At 40.1% G+C, this 20,484-nt stretch overlaps 1 protein-coding gene across 1 annotated transcript in view; it reads right to left on the bottom strand.

The window, feature by feature from the left end:
• Nucleotides 1-2,595: 2,595 nt before the first annotated feature.
• BBS9 (Bardet-Biedl syndrome 9) overlaps nucleotides 2,596-20,484 on the bottom strand; it is a 602,892-nt gene continuing 585,003 nt past the window's right edge. Inside the window, exon 23 of the mRNA XM_033193468.1 lies at nucleotides 2,596-3,073. Within this exon, the coding sequence (XP_033049359.1) occupies nucleotides 3,063-3,073 (11 nt within the window). The 3' untranslated portion in view covers nucleotides 2,596-3,062. The remainder of the gene's footprint in view (nucleotides 3,074-20,484) is intronic.

Genomic DNA, 20,484 nt, shown 5'->3' with positions numbered 1-20,484 from the left:
ATTACACTGGATCACTTGGATAAACCAGGATAATAGCTGTGTATCAGGATCCTTGGCTTAATCACATCTGCAAAACTGCTCTCACCACGTCAAGTCACATATTCACGGGTTCTGGAGAAGATGATGTGATCATCTTTTTGAGAGGGAACATGATGCAGTCTATCACACTCTGTAAAAAGTAAGTTTTTTCTGTCACATCTCTGCTAAAGATTTTTCCAACTCTCTTCTTACTGTACTTCAGAAGAAAGTTAGATAACTCAGTACCCTTCAATAACCTACTCTTCCTACTTCTCTAGTAGTTCAAAGTTGCTGTTAAGACCACAGATTCAATGTCCAGCAGCTCTGAGTTTTTATGAGCAATGAAATCTTGGACAAGTTACTTGACCTACCTAACTTTTGTTTTCTCATCTAGAAGTGAGAGAAGTGATCATCTGTCCCACAGAGTTATTGGTGAGGATTAAACAAGATAAATCATGTAAGTATAGCCCTAAACTCAGTCCCTGGTACAAAAAAAAGGTAATAAATGGTATTTAGTTATATAAATACTGTATCATATTACCATTATTGACTTAGTCAAGTCAGCACTTATTTGTTGGGCAGCTACTATGTGCCAAGCACTGTTCTAGCCACTTGGGATACACCAATAAATAAAAGAGACAAAGGTTTCCACTCTTGTAGATTTCCTATTCTGATGGGAGATATACAAAGAAGAAACAAAGAAATAAATAATAGTGCAAGTTAGAGAGTGGTACACATTTTAGAAAAGTTTACAGGAGCAAGACAAGGAAGATTGTGATGCTGGAGTGGAAGGATATTGGTGCAATTTCAAATGTGGAAGAAGGAGGTCAGCATATCCCACTGAGTAGGTGACCCATGAGCCAGAGACTGAAGTGGGTGAGTGGGTAGCATTCTGGGCAGAGGGAAAAGCAAAATCCTTAGGAGGGGACGATGGTGCGTTGCAGGAGCAGCAGGAAAACCTGTGTGGTTCAGTGAGCAAGGACAAGAATAGGTCAGTCTGAGTGGAAGATGCTACTTAAATCAACTTTTAGAAAGTGATGAGGGTTCCCAGGGCCTTTTAGGACACAAAAGAGACTCTGGCTTTTACTCTGAATGAAATGGGGAGCCACTGTGGGGTTTGGAGCAGATGAGCAGCATGACCTGACTTGGGTTGACTGCTGTGTTGGGAATTCACTGCAGGGAGGTGAGGTTCAAGGCAGGGAGACAGGGAGGAGGCTGTGGTTTCAATGCAGAAAGATCAGTCATACCCCAAACCTCAGCATCAGGTAATGTACCCATGTGATATGGTTTGGTTGTCTCCCCACCCAAATCTTATCTTGAATTGCAGCTCCCATAACTCCCATGTGTTGTGGGAGGGACCCAGTGGGAGATAATTGAATCATGGGGGTGGTTCCTCCCATACTGTTCTCATGGTAGTGAATAAGTCTCACGAGATCCCATGATTTTATAAGGGGTTTTCCCTTTCGCTTGGTTCTCATTCTCTCTTGTCTGCTGCCATGTAAGACATGCCTTTTACCTTCCGCCATGATTGTGAGGCCCCCCTAACCATGTGAAACTGTGAGTCAAACCTCTTTTTCTTCATAAATTACCCAGTCTCGGGTATGTCTTTATCAGCAGCATGAAAACGGACCAATACACCATGTGACAAACTTGCATATGTACCCCCTGAATCTAAAATAAAAGTTGAAAATTTTAAAAAGACATGGTGATACCTCACACCAGGATGGTCACAGCCAAGGAACTGAAAAGGGCTCAGATTCCAGATACATTTTGAAGATAGATCCAATAGAATTTCTTGTTGGATTGGATGTGAGATGTTAGAGACAGAAGTGAAAAATACTCTTGCTCTACAATATGGATGAACACTGAAAACATGATACTAAGTGAAAGAAGCCAGACACAAAAGGCCACACATTATATAATTTCTTTTATTTGAAATGTCCAAAATAGGCAAATCTATGGCTAGGGAAAGTAGATTAGTGCTTGCCATGCCCGGGGATGGACAGAACACAAAATGATTGCTAACTGGTAAAGGGATTAGTTTTTGGAGTGATGAAAAAGTTCTGGAGTTAGATAGTGGTGATGCTTGTACAACATTATGAATGTACTAAAAGCCCCTGGATTGTACACTTTAATTAAAATGGTGAATTTAATGTTCTGTGAATTTCACCTCAATAAAGAAAAGTAACTCGTAGGCTTCTGATTTGAGCAACTGGCAGAATGGAGTGGCCATCAATTGGAGCAGAAAGGCTGTTGGTAGAGCAGAACACACAGGGGTAAACTAACAGTTTAGCTTTGAGCGGTTTTGAATTATTTTAATTTGAATTTTTATTGTAAGTTCTGAGGTACATGTGCAGGATGTGCAGGTTTGTTACATAGGTAAATGTGTGCCATGGTGGTTTGCTGCACCTATCAACCCATCACCTAGGTATTAAGCCCAGTATGCATTAGCTATTTTTTCTAATACTCTCTTTCTCCCGTTCCACACCCCAACAGGCTCCAGTGTGCGTTGTACCCCTACCTGTGTCCATGTGTTCTCATTGTTCAGCTTCCATTTATAATTGAGAATATGCAGTGTTTTTTTTTTTTTTTTTTCTGTTTCTGTGTTAGTTTGCTGAGGATAAGGGCTTCCAGCTCCATCCATGTCCCTTGGACATTTTGAATTTGAAGTACACAAATTAGGTACACAAATAGAAATGTTGAAAAGATAGTTAGGTATGCATGCTTTGAGTTTGGAGGGGTATGTAGGCTAGAATATCTAGATTTGAGCGCTGTGGGCATAGCTCTGTCTTAGTCAAATTTCTGTCTTAGTATGTTTTATGCTGCCATACCAAAACACTTGAGACTGGGTAATTCATAAAGAACAGAAATTTATTTCCACACAGTCTGTTGGCTGGGAAGTTTAAGATCACAGTGCCAGGAGGTCTGGTTGTCTGGTACAGGCTGCTGTCTGCTTCCAAGATGGCATCTTGTTGCTGTGTCCTTCAGAAGGGAGGATCCCTGTGTCCTGACGCGGTAGAAGGTCTCAAGACTGAATGAAATCACTAAGGCATGACTGCAGAAAGAGGAGAGGACCAAGGATTGTACTCTTGTAAACTCTGAAGTTAAGAACTTAGGGAGAAAAATATGAATCAACCAAGGAGACTGAGAAAGGGTATCCAGTGAACAGGAATACAGCCAAGAGAGATTATTATTGTCTTCTATCACTCTCCCGAACTCACCTTCTTGATCACACATGAAGGTCCCAGACAGTGCCATGGTGTGTTGTATCTTAAGGAGGCTTCCTCTATGCTGTTTTCTCTCACTAGAATGTGCTTTCTCCTTTCTCAGCTGGTTAACTCCTTCTCATCCTTCAAGTATCACCACTCTCAAGAAGACCACCTTTCCCCTCTATCCTGATTTAGATGCTCCCGTCTTTGTGCTTCCACCACATCGCCTTATCTCAGGATCCTTGGCTTAATCACATCCACAAAACCCCTTCTACCATGTTAAGTCACATATTCATGGGTTCTGGGGATTAAGATGTGATCATATTTTTGAGGGGGGACATAATGTAGTCTACAACACTCCATGTAAAACAGAAGTTTGTTCTGTCACACCTCTGCTGAAGACTTTTCCAACTTTCTTCTTGTACTTCAGGAGAAAGTTAGAGAACGCAGTGCTTCCACAACCCTGGGCATAATTTACCATAGCCCTTATCCTGCTGAACATGTCATCCAGCTTACATGTCAGCCTCCCCCACGAGACTCAAAGACAAAGGTATGTCGTGATAGCATGCTTAGCACTTAGTCCAGGATTCTGCACGTAGAAAATACATTAAACAATATCCACTTAATGAAAGACAAATATAGAGATGCCTTACTTCACCCAGTAGGCATGTTTTTAAGAAGTTAAGTGTCCATCAAAGTGCTTAGGAATTTTTTTATATTCATAATCCTCCGTTAAACATATTGGGTGGGAATGCTGCTTAAATCAACTCTGTGGAGAGTTATTTTATAAGGCAAAGAATTCTATTATACCACCAAAAAAAAAAAAAATCCACCTTCAAATCAGCTGTTATTACAAGCTGTGATTTCTCTGCACGTATTTGGAATTTATATGCCATTCTACTAAAATAAATTTGAAAGTTTGCTTTTATCTTGCGTTTTTACATATATTTTAAAGTATATAATTATATCTAGATGTTTGGAGTAAAAGAAAAATCTAAAAACAACTGCCAGAATATGTGCAAATAAAGTTCTCCATCTTTAAAATGGGGAGCTGGGACTAGCACATGCTATAATGTCTCCTATGGATGCAAACTGTCAAATGAAGAATAGTTAAAATTATATACAGGTATTGTAATGAGAATCAAAACATTGTGTTCAAGACTTTGCATTAAAAAAAAAAAAGACTCCTACAAAAACTTTTTATCACATGAGGGAGATTCTCTCTCAAATTTAAGAATTTTCGTAATCTTATTAAAGGAAACATAAACTCTGACCCCTCAGTCATGCTTAGAAAAGGCAATTCCATATGTTTATTACATTAGGAAAGGTAATTATGTCAGAGGCCAAACATGCAGAAAACAGACAAACTCCAACGGAAAGCCACCTCACAATCACTTCTTTTTCCTAAGCATTAATCTGTGACCGTGAGAGAAGATCCCAGACAAGGCAGAGCTGGTGACTCACGTGACCAAGAAGGGATCGAAATGTTGGGTCTGCCTTTTAAAAGAAAAAATAAAACTATAGCAGGGAATTGCAACAAAATCCTTTTAAGCATGGCCTGGCATTGCCTCAGTACCTGCTAGCAAGCTTTCCAGATGCCCTGGGCTTCCAGGCCCATTCTCCTGTTTCTACTTTGCTACCTTTGACGTCTGAGGAGTGTTTGGCAAGAGAAAGACAATTTCACAACTCACGATTTTTGTCTAGATTTGCTCTGAGCAGAGCTCAGTTACAGGCTGACTCTGGGAGTATTCTGCACTTCTTTCTGCCTCTTGAGATTTACCAAACATCATTCAATGAGGAATCAGCCAGCTAAGCCCAAAGTGCCTGGCAAGAGTGTTAGGTTACTACCTCGGTGCTTACTGAGTGGGAGAAGGCACAATCTTTCTCAATAGAAAGTTTGTCTTTCTGACAGACGGTAAGAGAGAGGTCTAACAGGAACAAAAGGAGAACACCCTGCAGAATGAGCCTCACCGATCTCCTGCCTCCTGAACACCTCGCTCAGGCCCGGGCCGTGTGCGCCACACACAGCAACCAGGATGCCCAATTGCGCTGCCACTAGCAGAGCTATTTGTACTTGTCAATCACCAGACTAAACTGGCAGAAAACTGCTGCAGGCCAGCCCATTCACGAATATGTCTTCTCCTGAGCAAAAACATGCAATGTGATGTCACCTTCTTAGAGCAGCTATCGTTCAGGGCTTGCAAAGAATGAGAGGCTTCCGCGTGTGGTGGGCTTGTGCACAGACTAAGCCCATGCACTGAAGAACACATCTGAGGAAACTTTTTCCTTAATGTTACAGACGCACTTGCTTAACCCCTCTGACCCACATCTCTCACTAGATTTCAGTCTCCGAGTCTGTCAGTTAATTTTCCTGTCAAGCATATTTTTTTTCCTATACAGCATGTGTATAAACAATGGGCAAAATATACAGCTGTCAGGAAAACATATGTGAAAACACGTCCTCAGGCCGGAGCACAGCCCTGAAACTTGATAACCTGTCTGAAGCACTTCAGAGCAGCGGTCACACGCTTTTGTGACATGGAAATTTAGCTGTCCTGTCATCCTGGGAGATTTCTAGATTCAAACCAATCATCAAGAGAAATTGGGTCTAGTTTTAGAGCTTCAGCGTTATTATGCTTACCCCTCCTGCAGCCTCAGCTCTAAAACTCATGCTCTTCTAAAACTGAATATAGATGGATAGATGGATGGATGGATGGATGGATATATAGATAGATAGATTTTGTAGAGAAGGGATTTCGCTATCTTCCCCAGGCTTGGTTTCTAACTCCTGGGCTCCTGCGATCTGTCCACCTCAGCTTCCAAAAGGGCTAAGATTCCAGGCATGAGCCACAGCGCCCAGCTCCCAAAACTGAATTTTAATGCATGTTGCCTCATCAACAAGGAGCATAAACCACGCCTTACACAATCATTTCTTCCATCTCCCAGCACGTGAGCTCCATGAGGGCAAGAACTTAACTCAGTGCCTGGCAAGGGTTAGGGCTGTACTTTTTAGTTAATAAGTGCATACATCATACTAACTTAAGTCAACCTTGAAATATTTCTCACGGTTTCAATATTCCAAGGGTTTATTCGTGAGAGAGCCGCAGGAATACTGCAAGCTTTTAACGCGAAACTGGCAGTATCACTAAATTGCTGGGACTCCCATGAATTCTCGGCCCTCCAGCTAGACTGCCCACTCTTTACAGAAGGATCTAGGCTTCGTGTGTCATTTTTTAAACCCCTCAGAGCCTAACACTAGCTGCGACCAATTCTGGTGTTGGCCGGGAGGCAATGTTTCACCTCCAAAATATTATGAATGATGAATAAATTATGAATTCGGTCACATTTATTTTAGGTTGGGATAACCTTTATCTCCAAGCAAGAAAGTTGTGTAGAAAGAAATTAAACAATGAAAACAAGAACAACCAAAGTAAATAATAAATTTATACTTGTTTTTAACTCATTTAAATTTGTTTTTAACAAATTTATACTTGGCAAACGGGTTGTTGCTTCTCCATTTTATCCCAAAGTAATAAAATAGAATTTCCCTAAAAATTATGCAATAAAATGTGCTTTTCAGTCATTTCTATTGCTCTTTTTTCCTGTTAGTCTCAACTGGTGAATTGTTTGCTACAAGAAAAAAAGGCTTCAAGGACCATGGCTATTAGTCTTTTGATAACCTGCGTTTGACAGTGGATTTAAAGTATTTATGGGTACAGGTAAATATCATAATAGCAATTGCAACTCTTATTTGAACAACCTGAAAATAATTTTTATGTTCATTTTTGTCCTAGGAAAATAACCACAGAATTTACTATTTCTAAAAGAAATAGAACAAATGAACTTTCTTCTCTAATTCATCCAGAAATCTTTGTTTCCATCAGTATACCACTTAAAATTTAATAGCCAGTACAGATTATGTCACTGTAAATACATCTATAAAGTCATGATGCTGTATTGCAAAAAAAACCAAAAAACAAAAAACAGAACCTAGATATTCCCAACAGAGTCTAGTTCTTTAGGGGAGTCAGCTTGGAAGGAAATCCTTAATTTTTTGTTCAGTCTACCCTAACAACCCAGGAACTGGTCACTATAGAATAGTATGTAATATATATGATATAATAATATATCTAACCCATAGTACTTATCATATCTTATGTGATGTGCTTCATGTATTTCTTCTGTCTCCTCCATTTTCCCCACCCAAAGTGGACTGAGAACTCATGAAAGAACAGAGCTAAATGCTGGCCGGGTGTGGTGGCTCACGCCTGTAATCCTAGCACTTCGGGAGGCCAAAGCGGGTGGACTGCCTGAGCTCAGGAATTCAAGACCAGCCTGGGCAACATGGTGAAACCTCATCTCTACTAAAATACAAAAAAATTATCCAGGCATGGTGGCGTTGGCCTGTAGTCCCAGCTATTCAGGAGGCTGAGGCAGGAGAGCTGCTAGAACTCGGGAGGCGGAGGTTGCAGCGAACTGAGATCGTGCCACTGCACTCCAGTCTGGGTGACAGAGTGAGACTCTGTCTCAAAAAAAAAAAAAAAAAAAGAACAGAGCTAACTGTGTCTTATTCACCTTCTTTATTCCAAGCACCTAATATTGCATTAGAATAATAATAGGCCCTCGATAAATATCTGATGGCTAAATAAGCAAGTGAATAAACTAGAGTGATTCAATTAATGCTAAAAAGATATTTTCTGAAACTTTCTTCTAAACTACCTTTAGAACCATTTTTGCAAGGCATCTAAAAAATGCTTCTCATGCCTTCTTAGTGACACCTCATGGGTAAATTAAAATTATATTTCATGCTTCATTCACAAGACATGATTGGGAGTTTTCCACAGTGGAATTTACCTTTACTCTTAAAAGGATGAAATTCATTGAGAATATTCAATAAACCATGCTTCAGGATCTAAAGGCAGCCTTGGCACCAGAATCCACCTTCCCAAGGGACAACCATGATGCAGGCATGACTGATCTTTATGATTTTCATCATCATTTTATCTCTACACCTAATAGGAAAAAATGCTTACCATTATTCTGAAATTAGCTGAACTCAGTAGTAACCAAGCCACACTATATTCTTCATGGAAAATACAAGCACAGCCAAAAACACTAATGGAGCAATGTGTGTGTTTCCATGTCAGCTCACCTCTGACTCTGAGAGAGAGTACTGAGAACTTACAGGTGATTAATCCATCCCCATTCATGAACAATATAATTTTAAAAATCCATGTTAACCTCAGCAGCAGGGTTTTCATATTGAGCTAGAATTCCCTGTGTGCCTCAAATGAGAGGGTTATGTCTCAATTCCGTTGCAGCCCTTGGCAGGAATACCTTTTCAGGGAATTCAGGAATAGGCAAATCCAGCTCACTGCTAAGAAAAAGTCCCCTATGTGGTATCAGTCTGAGCACAAGGATTTTCATGGAACATGACAGCGGTTTATAGAGAATTATACAGAGAGTTCATAGAGAAGTACAGCAGAGTGTAACCTAATAGATCGCATTAGCATGTATTTTGTGTGTATAATATATACCTGCATATTAGATTATACCCTAATCTAATATACTAATGATGGAGGTCAAACTGAAACTGCTAAGAGAAAAAAAACTGTCTTTCTAATGAAACCCAATATAAAATCAACCAAAGATGACAGAACACAAGGTCATCTACACATGTACACATATCTATGTACACACACACAGGCGCGCACACACACACACACACACACACACACACATCCCCCACAGAGGCTACACCTGACTCATATGATGGATATCTCTACATCTTGACTCCTTGAATTTTTTTTTTTTTCTTTTTTGAGATGGAGTCTCGCTCTGTTGCCCAGGCTGGAGTGCAATGGCATGATCTCGGCTCACTGTAAACTCTGCCTCCCGGGTTCAGGCGATTCTCCTGTCTCAGTCTCCGGAGTAGCTGGGATTACAGGCGCCTGCTACCACGCCCAGCTAGTTTTTATATTTTTAGTAGAGATGGGATTTCACCATGTTGGCCAGGCTAGTCTCAAACTCCTGACCTCAAGTGATCTGCCCGCCTCAGCCTCCAAAAGTACTGGGATTAAGGTGTGAGCCACGGCACCTGGCCTCCTTGAATTTTTAAGATCACATTTAGGGGCTGAAGGGAGGATGTGACTAATATTTCTTCAGCGTCAGAGACCTTGTTAGGCAAGTCATTAACACAAAATCATGTTTACCTTCCAATATAAACAATGTTGAATCTGGCCTCTGTAATCCTTGCTTATACTGTCCCCATAATGTGGAATATGCTTTTCCTTCCTCTTCACTGAGGTAATGCCTGACCTTCTTTTTTTTTTTTTTTTTTTGAGACGGAGTCTCGCTCTGTCGCCCAGGCTGGAGTGCGGTGGCCGGCAGGCTGGAGTGCGGTGGCCGGATCTCAGCTCACTGCAAGCTCCGCCTCCCGGGTTTACGCCATTCTCTCGCCTCAGCCTCCCGAGTAGCTGGGACTACAGGCGCCCGCCATCTCGCCCGGCTAATTTTTTGTATATTTTAGTAGAGACGGGGTTTCACCGTGTTAGCCAGGATGGTCTCGATCTCCTGACCTCGTGATCCGCCCGTCTCGGCCTCCCAAAGTGCTGGGATTACAGGCTTGAGCCACCGCGCCCGGCCTGCCTGACCTTCTTTTAAGATCTGGCATTCAAGTCCCAAGCATCACCCTCTGGAGAGCATTCCCTAACATGCCACCACCCTCCAGGGTGGAGTTAGGTACTCATCACCTATACTCCCATAATGCATCTCTCTATCCCTGCACTCACCACTCTAGACCCTAGTAATCTGCTCCTGGGCCTCCCTCCTCTGTTGAACTGTCATCAGGAATTTTTGGCCTATTCATCTTTACATCAAGTATTATGCCTGGCCTTTGAAGGGAGTTCAAGAAATGTTTATTAATATGGTTTGGCTCTGTGTCTCCACCCAAATCTCACCGTGAATTGTAATAATTCCCATGTGTCAAGGGTGGGACCAAGTGGAGATAATTGAATCGTGGGGATGGTTCCCCTCATCCATGCTGTTCTTGTGACAGTGAGTAATGGTTTTCTAAAGGGCTTCCCCCTTTGCTCAGCACTTCTTCCTTCTGCCATGTGAAGAATGTGTTTGCTTTCCTTTCTGCCATGATTGTAAGTTTCCTGAGGCCTCCCCAGTCATGCTGAATTGTGAGTCAATTAAACCTCTTTTGTTTATAAATTGCCCAGTCTCAGGGATGTCTTTATTAGCAGTGTGAGAATGAACTAAAACATTTGTTCAATAAATTAATGGATTAATTTATTGATTCCTTTAATATCATCAGTACCTCTGGTATTATTTTTCCTGACTGAACGGAGAGGAAACTGAGGTTCCAGAATTGTTTAACTTGCCCAAGTTCACATAGTTCATAAGGCAGAGTCACAATTCACATTCTGAAATAATTATACAGGAAATCATTTCCTTTTCACCAGATTAAGAGATTGGAAGCAAAGACCAAGAGAGTTAACTCTTATAAATTATCACAAGTAGCACAAGGCACTGATCTCAAAGAGAGAGACTCACACAGTGAAAGCCTCTTTGAAGAGGAGGCTCTGTTTGCCTTATCATCAATTCTCCTCCCAGAAATACTTGGCACCTTTGGCTAACGTTTGATGTTGATGGTCTAAGGCAACTAAACTTAGAGTCAACCGTAAGCACGAGTTCAAACTTCCAAGAAAAACAAACCCAATTATTGTAAAAAGGAGAAAGAAGGCCTTCTGGGTTTCTTTAATATCCAGGTGTTATTTTATTTAGCCACAGAGTACAATGTTCCATTCCTAAGATATTCTGATGTAAAAGTTAATACCAACATCATCATGTCTCAAGACAGTAAAGACATTTCTGTCTCCTTATTTTCTCCAGAATTACCCCAAACTGTAAGTAGGATGAGAAACACAAACACAAACTTGATATTGAAGCAATCTTCAATAGCGTTAGGAGACACTTATAACCTTATGCTGTAATATATAAATGCAGAAACAAGACGGATCAACAGGTTGCAGGAGGGTCAAAATAATTCCTCAATAGCACTATCAATGAGAAGAAAGCTAAGTCACCATGTTAAACTCTGGAAACATTCAGACACTGGAAACACCAGGATGGCACAGGTGAGGAGAGAGGCTGAAAACAGGGATTATTTGAAGTCTGAGTTAGAGTCAGTTGCAACTCCAGTTTCCCTCTTTACCCGCTGACAACCCTTCCCCCATCAGAGGTAGGTGGTATAGTCTCTCAAGAAATGGAACTCAAGAGACTCCTGAAACAAAGACACAGACACTCAGGAGGACATCAGACTAAATACTGAACAGTGTTACTCCAAGCTCCTTTCCCACCCACCTCTCAACACTAGCAGCCAAGCTTAAAAGCCTTAGGCAGGAAATTGGAGGATTCTCTTCAGAGGTACCATGCCATTGAAAAGATCTGTAGAAACATTTGAGTCACATATGAAAGATCAGTTAGCAACTAGAGCCCATTACACGGAAGCAACACCTATACACGATTACAACCAACTTTTTGGTAGACTACTTTTTACAAATCAAAAGGCAGCCAAGAATCACTAGACATTTGAGAAAAGCTTCCAAGAGAAACAAGAGAGACACAAAACAAATAAATATAAGGGAATTCAGAGATTCTCTAAGAAGGAAATTTCAAAGAAATATTGAAACAAGAACAGGTTGCTATGTAAGGGAAATAAACAGGGGATAAAGACTTCTTGAATATTAAAAATAGCTAACTATTTTTAGTCAGCAAAAAATTAAAATGTCAGGTAAAAAAAGTCTCCCCAAGAGTAGAATAAAAAAATAAAAAATATACATAATAGAAAAGATGAGATAGAGACTTTATTCAGGAAGTCCAATTTCCAGAAAGGGAAATCCCAGAAAGACAGAATAGAGAACATGACACAAAGAAAACTACAAAGAAATAATTTAAGAAAAATGTCCTGGGGGGGCGTGCCCAAGATGGCTAAATAGGAATAGCTCCAGCCCCCAGCTCCCAGCGTGAGCGACACAGAAGACAGGCAATTTCTGCATTTTCAACTGAGGTACCAGGTTCGTCTCACTGGGGCGTGTCGGACAGTTGGCACTGGTCCGCAGGTGCAGCCCGACCAGTGAGAGCTGAAGCAGGGCGAGGCATCGCCTCGCCTGGGAAGCACAATGGGGAAGGGAATTCCTTTTCTTAGCCAAAGGAAATTGAGACACACAACACCTGGAAAATCGGGTAACTCCCACCCTATTACTGCGCTTTACCAAGGGTCTTAGCAAAGAGCACACCAGAAGATTATATCCCACACCTGGCCCAGAGGGTCCCATGCCCATGGAGCCTCCCTCATTGCTAGCACAGCAGTCTGAGATCTAACTGCAAGGCAGCAGCGAGACTCGGGGAGGGGTGCCCACCATTGCTGAGGCTTAAGTAGATAAACAAAGCAGCCAAGAAGCTTGAATTGGGTGGAGCCCACCACAGCTCAAGGAGGCCTGCCTGTCTCTGTAGACTCCTCTTCTGGGGACAGGGCATAGCTAAACAAAAAGCAGCAGAAACCTTGACAGAGGTAAATGCCCCTGTCTGACAGCTTTGAAGATAGCAGTGGATCTCCCAGCAGGGAGGTTGAGATCTGAGAATGGATAGACTGCCTGCTCAAGTGGGTCCCTGACCCCTGAGTAGCCTAACTGGAAGACATCCCCCACTGGGTGCAGACCAATACCTCACACCTCACACGGTGGGGTACACCCCTGAGACGAAGCTTCCAGAGCAAGAATCAGACAGCAACACTCGCTGTTCAGCAATATTCTATCTTCTGCAGCCTCCGCTACTGATACCCAGGCAAAGAGGGTCTGGAGTGGACCTCAAGCAAACTCCAACAGACCTACAGCTGAGGGTCCTGACTGTTAGAAGGAAAACTAACAAACAGAAAGGACACCCACACCAAAACTCCATCAGTACGTCACCATCACCAAAGACCAAAGGCAGATAAAACCACAAAGATGGGGAAAAAGCAGTGCAGAAAAGCTGGATATTCAAAAAATCAGAGTGCATCTCCCCCTCCAAAGGAACGCAGCTCATCGCCAGCAACGGAACAAAGCTGGACGGAGAATGATTTTGACGAGTTGAGAGAAGAAGGCTTAAGTTGATCTAACTTCTCAGAGCTAAGGAGTTGACAGAAGAAGGCTTCAGTTGATCTAACTTCTCAGAGCTAAAGGAGGAACTACGTAACCAGCGCAAAGAAACTAAAAATCTTGAAAAAAGAATGGATGAATGGATAACTAGAATAATTAATGCAGAGAAGACCTTAAAAGAACTGACAGAGATGAAAACCATAACACGAGAACTACGTGACAAATGCACAAGCTTCAGTAACTGACTTGATCAACTGGAAGAAAGAGTATCAGCGACTGAAGATCAAATGAATGAAATGAAGTGAGAAGAGAAGTGTAGAGAAAAGAAAGTAAAAAGAAATGAACAAAGCCTCCAAGAAATACGGGATTATGTGAAAAGACCAAATCTACGTCTGATTGGGGTGCCTGAAAGTGACAGGGAAAATGGAACCAAGTTGGAAAACACTCTGCAAGATATCATGCAGGAGAACTTCCCCAACCTCGTAAGGCAGGCCAACATTCAAATTCAGGAAATACAGAGAACACCACAAAGATACTCCTCCAGAAGAGCAACTCCAAGACACATAATTGCCAGATTCACCAAAGTTGAAATGAAGGAAAAAATGTTAAGGGCAGCCAGAGAGAAAGGTCGGGTTACACAGAAAGGGAAGCCTATCAGACTAACAGCAGATCTCTCGGCAGAAACTCTCCAAGCCAGAAGAGAGTGGGGGCCAATATTCAACATTCTTAAAGAAAAGAATTTTCAACCCAGAATTTCATATCCAGCCAAACTAAGTTTCATAAGTGAAGGAGAAATAAAATCCTTTACAGACAAGCAAATGCTTAGAGATTTTGTCACCACCAGGCCTGCCCTACAAGAGATCCTGAAGGGAGCACTAAACATGGAAAGGAACAACAGGTACCAGCCATTGCAAAAACATGTCAGAATGTACAGTCAATCGATGCTAGGAAGAAACTGCATCAACTAGCGAGCAAAGTAACCAGCTAATACCATAATGGCAGGATCAAGTTCACACATAACAATATTAACCTTAAATGTAAATGAACTAAATGGTCGAATTAAAAGCCACAGACTGGCAAACTGGATAAAGAGTCAAGACCCATCAGTCTGCTGTATTCAGGAGACCCATCTCACATGCAGAGACATACATAGGTTCAAAATAAAGGGATGGAGGAAGATCTACCAAGCAAATGGAGAACAAAAAAAAGCAGGGGTTGCAATCCTAGTCTCTGATAAAACAGACTTTAAACCATCAAAGATCAAAAGGACAAAGAAGGCCATTACATAATGGTAAAGGGACCAATTCATCAGGAAGAGCTAACTATCCTAAATATATATGCACCCAATACAGGAGCACCCAGATTCATAAAGCAAGTTCTTAGAGACTTACAAAGAGACTTAGACTCCCATGCAATAATAATGGGAGACTTTAACAGCCCACTGTCAACATTAGACAGATCAACGAGACAGAAAGTTAACAAGGATATCCAGGAATTGAACTCAACTCTGCACCAAGCAGACCTAATAGACATCTACAGAACTCTCCACCCCAAATCAACAGAATATACATTCTTCTCAGCACCACATCACACTTATTCCAAAATTGACCACATAGTTGGAAGTAAAGCAGTCCTCAGCAAATGTAAAAGAACAGAAATTATAACAAACTGTCTCTCAGACCACAGTGCAATCAAACTAGAACTCAGGACTAAGAAACTTAATCAAAACCGCTCAACTACATGGAAACTGAACAACCTGTTCCTGAATGACTAGTGGGTACATAACGAAATGAAGGCAGAAATAAAGATGTTCTTGAAAACCAATGAGAACAAAGATACAACATACCAGAATCTCTGGGACACATTTAAAGCAGCATGTAGAGGCAAATTTATAGCACTAAATGCCCACAAGAGAAAGCTGGAAAGATCTAAAATGGACACCCTAACATCACAACTAAAAGACTAGAGAAGCAAGAGCAAACACATTCAAAAGCTAGCAGAAGGCAAGAAATAACTAAGAGCAGAGCAGAACTGAAGGAGATAGACACAAAAAAACCCTCCAAAAATCAATGAATCCAGGAGCTGGTTTTTTGAAAAGATCAACAAAATTGATAGACTGCTAGCAAGACTAATAAAGAAGAAGAGAGAAGAATCAAATAGATGCAATAAAAAATGATAAAGGGGATATCACCACCACCCCACAGAAATATAAACTACCAGAGATACTATAAACACCTCTATGCAAATAAACTAGAAAACCTAGAAGAAATGGATAATTTCCTGGACACTTACACTCTCCCAAGACTAAACCAGGAAGAAGTTGAATCCCTGAATAGACCATAGCAGGCTCTGAAATTGAGGCAATAATTAATAGCCTACCAACCAAAAAAAGTCCAGGACCAGACGGATTCACAGCCGAATTCTACCAGAGGTACAAGGAGCAGTTGGTACCATTCCTTCTGAAACTATTCCAACCAATAGAAAAAGAGGGAATCCTCCCTAACTCAGTTTACGAGGCCAACATCATCCTGATTCCAAAGCCTGACAGAGATACAACAAAAAAAGGAGAATTTTACACCAATATCCCCGATGAACATCAATGCAAAAATCCTCAATAAAATACTGGCAAACCAAATCCAGCAGCACATCAAAAAGCTTATCCACCATGATCAAGTGGGCTTCATCCCTCGGATGCAAGGCTCATTCAACATACGCAAATCAATAAACGTAATCCAGCATATAAACAGAACCAAAGACAAAAACCACATGATTATCTCAATAGATGCAGAAAAGGCCTTTGACAAAATTCAACAGCCCTTCATGCTAAAAACGCTCAATAAATTCTGTATTGATGGAATGTATCTCAAAATAATAAGAGCTATTTATGAAAAACCCACAGCCAATATCATACTGAATGGGCAAAAACTGGAAGCATTCCCTTTCAAAACTGGAACAAGACAGAGATGCCCTCTCTCACCACTCCTATTCAACATAGTGTTGGAAGTTCTGGCTAGGGCAATCAGGCAAGAGAAAGAAATAAAGCATATTCAGTTAGGAAAAGAAGAAGTCAAATTGTCCCTATTTGCAGATGACATGATTGTATATTTAGAAAAATCCATTGTCCCAGCCCAAAATCTCCTTAAGCTGATAAGCAACTTCAGCAAAGTCTCAGGATACAAAATCAGTGTGCAAAAATCACAAGCATTCTTACACACCAGTAACAGACAAACAGAAAGCCAAATCGTGAATGAATTCCTATTCACAATAGCTTCAAAGAGAATAAAATACCTAGGAATCCAACTTACAAGGGATGTGAAGGACTTCTTCAAGGAGAACTGCAAACCATTGCTCAGTGAAACAAAAGAGGACACAAACAAATGGAAGAACATACCATGCTCATAGACAGGAAGAATCAATATTGTGAAAACGTCCATACTGCCCAATGTAATTTATAAATTCAATGCCATCCCCGTTAAACTACCAATGACTTTCTTCACAGAATTGGAAAAAACTGCTTTAAAGTTCATATGGAACCAAAAAAGACCCCACATTGCCAAGACAATCCTAAGCCAAAAGAACAAAGCCGGAGGCATCACATTACCTGACTTCAAACTTTACTACAAGGCTGCAGTAACCAAAACAGCATGGTACTGGTACCAAATAGAGATATAGACCAATGGAACAGAACAGAGTCCTCAGAAATAATACCACACATCTACAGCCATCTGATCTTTGACAAACTTGACAAAAACAAGAAATAGGGAAAGGATTCCCTATTTAATAAATGCTGCTGGGAAAATTGGCTAGCCATAAGTAGAAAGCTGAAACTGGATCCTTTCCTTACCCCTTATACAAAAACTAATTCAAGATGGATTAGAGACTTAAATGTTAGATCTAATACCATAAAAACCCTAGAAGAAAACCTAGGTAATACCATTCAGGACATAGGCATGGGCAAGGACTTCATGTCTAAAACACCAAAAGCAATGGCAGCAAAAGCCAAAATAGACAAATGGGATCTAATGAAACTAAAGAGCTTCTGCACAGCAAAAGAAACTACCATCAGAGTGAACAAGCAACCTATAGAATGGGAGAAAATTTTTGCAATCTACTCATCTGATAAAGGGCTAATATCCAGAACCTATAAAGAACTCAATCAAATTTACAAGAAAAAAACAAACAATCCCATCAAAAAGTGGGCAAAGGATATGAACAGACACTTCTCCAAAGAAGACATTCATACAGCCAACAGACACATGAAAAAATGCTCATCATCACTGGCCATCAGAGAAATGCAAATCAAAACCACAATGAGATACCATCTCACACCAGTTAGAATGGCAATCATTAAAAAGTCAGGAAACAACAGGTGCTGGAGAGGATGTGGAGAAATAGGAACACTTTTACATTGTTGGTGGGACTGTAAACTAGTTCAACCATTGTGGAAAACAGTGTGGCGATTCCTCAAGGATCTAGAACTAGAAATACCATTTGACTCAGCCATCCCATTACTGGGGATATACCCAAAGGATTATAAGCCATGCTGATATAAAGACACATGCACATGTATGTTTATTGTGGCACTATTCACAATAGCAAAGACTTGGAATCAACCCAAATGCCCATCGGTGACAGACTGGATTAAGAAAATGTGGCACATATACACCATGGAATACTATGCAGCCATAAAAAAGGATGAGTTCATGTCCTTTGTAGGGACATGGATGCAGCTGGAAACCATCATTCTCAGCAAACTATCACAAGAACAGAAAACCAAATACCGCATGTTCTCACTCATAGGTGGGAACTGAACAATGAGATCACTTGGACACAGGAATGGGAACATCACACACCGGGTCCTATTGTGGGCGGGTGGGAGGGATAGCATTAGGAGAGATACCTAATGTAAATGATGAGTTAATGGGTGCAGCACACCAACATGGCACATGTTTACATATGTAACAAACCTGCAAGTTGTGCACATGTACCCTAGAACTTAAAGTATAACTAAAAAAAAAAAAGGGGAGGGGATGTGCAAAACTTAAAAAAAATAAAAAAAGAAAAATGTCCCATACTCCAGATTGGAAGGGCTTACTGAGTACCCAGTGCCATAAACAAAAAAGTACCTATCAAGGCATATTTTCATGAATCTGCCAGGATACTAGCAAGAAAGAGATCTTAAAAGCTTCCAGAAAGGAAAACAGACACATACAAAGGACTAGGAAACAGAATGATAATCAGGCTTTTTAATACCAATGTTAGAAGCAATTTTAGACCTGAAAATGCTGGGTGAAAAAAGTTTTAAGAATTCTATATCTTGGCAAACTATGAATCAAGTGCAAGAAAGAAATAAAGACAATTTAAGATATACAAGTCTCAAGAAAATGTTTTACCCATGGACTTTTTTCCCCCAAATGTTACCAGAGAATACAATTCACCAAAATGAGGGAGTAAAACCAAAAGAGAAGGAGAAATGGGATCGGGAAAACAGATGATGCAACAGTCAGGAGCTAGACAGAGGGAATTCACAGGGTTACACCTGGGCAACAGGCCCAGAGAATGACAGTCCTTTTTGGAGTGGGAAATGAAATAATTATTAACTGTAGAAAGAGCAAAAACTTCTTAAATAACAGGAAACAGAGTCATGATATGTTAGTTGTCATTGCTGATGTATGTATCACTAAATAGAAATTTAATCCCAAATTCTGATACTGTTGCCATAATGCCAGGTTCTGTAGGACACAGTAGTAGTGCTGGTCACTACAAGCCAACAACAGGATGACTAGGGAGAGAATATGGAGACAGCCTTGAAGCTCCTGAGCCTTTAGTAACTCTTCCTTTAACAAGGCTTACTAAATATTCTTTGCATAAATTGACAAGTAAATCGATGAGTCTTAAAATTGAATCATCTATATGTGTATTTCCCTTTCTGCCAAAGACAGTGTTTCATTAAGTATGCACACTTCAGACATGCAGAATGAAAGATGATTTGTAGAAACTCCTCAACAATCCTGAAGTTTATTTCAATTTTTTTTTTTTGTTACACCTTTTTGGAATGCCATCCAGTTTCTTTAGCTTCTAAAAAAATATGGAGAGCTATGCTTTATTAAGGGTGTAGTTTGAGCCACTTTACAAACATTTAATTGTATCCTTATTCACCATCTTACAAAGTAGAAAATTATGACTATACATATATTAATGTAAAATAAATTGGTTGAAATAAAAAATTAGCCAAATGATTAATTAGGTAAAAATGAATATTTCTAGATATATAGATGTTTTTGTTTGTATTAGTCATCTTGGTGCATATTAAGCTGTTATGGTACTCTTTGTAGTTTTTGTGCATTTTTGCAGGATTTTTAATTTGGAGAGCAACCCAAAATATTATGGGCATTTCTGGATTTTGGTTCACTTTTCAGATCTTTGATTTTTTTACATACTTGACTTACTTTTAGCGAGTTCTGTCTACTCTGTCTGGCAATAATTTTTGCTTTACATTTTTATCTCCAGCTCTACATGAACTAACTGAAAGTAAAATGGTCCGCAATTTCTTGTTTCTGATCAGTAATTCACATATGGATGATGTCTGTGTATCCTGCTATGACTTTTCTGATTTTTAACTATAATTTTTAATTTTAATTAATTTTTAGATAGTTTATCCCTTTCTAAGTACCTTGCTTTTTAAAAAGTGTAAACATATTTTGCAACAGTCACACCACTTCTGCCTTATTAGTAACTGTGAAACAAAGGACCTGCGCTACATAAATGCATATTAATGAATGTGAGTAAAAGGTACAATGTCTACTGGGATGAGCAAATAATGATAAACTGTCTAGGCAAATATTTATCAACTTTTTATTCTACATTCCATTTTTAAAAATAACATTTTAGTGACCAACTAAGGAATAGCCAACAAAAATTGCACGCAAAAAATAAAAATGAAATAAGACATTGTACAACAAATTTTGTGGAAATAATGACTAATGAGTCAAAAGTAGGTATTGCTCACAGCTTTACCACTATTGATTTCTCTTTATAGTTCTTTCAGTTTTATTTTATCTTCTATTTCTATTATCTTTTACCTTTTATTAATATTATTAATTTTCATAAAT

Source organism: Trachypithecus francoisi, unplaced genomic scaffold, assembly GCF_009764315.1.
Source record: "Trachypithecus francoisi isolate TF-2019V2 unplaced genomic scaffold, Tfra_2.0 Lachesis_group4, whole genome shotgun sequence".
Taxonomy (NCBI): Eukaryota; Metazoa; Chordata; class Mammalia; order Primates; family Cercopithecidae; genus Trachypithecus; species Trachypithecus francoisi.
The sequence above is the reverse complement of the archived record's forward strand: the minus strand, read 5'-3'. Positions and strand labels throughout refer to the sequence as shown.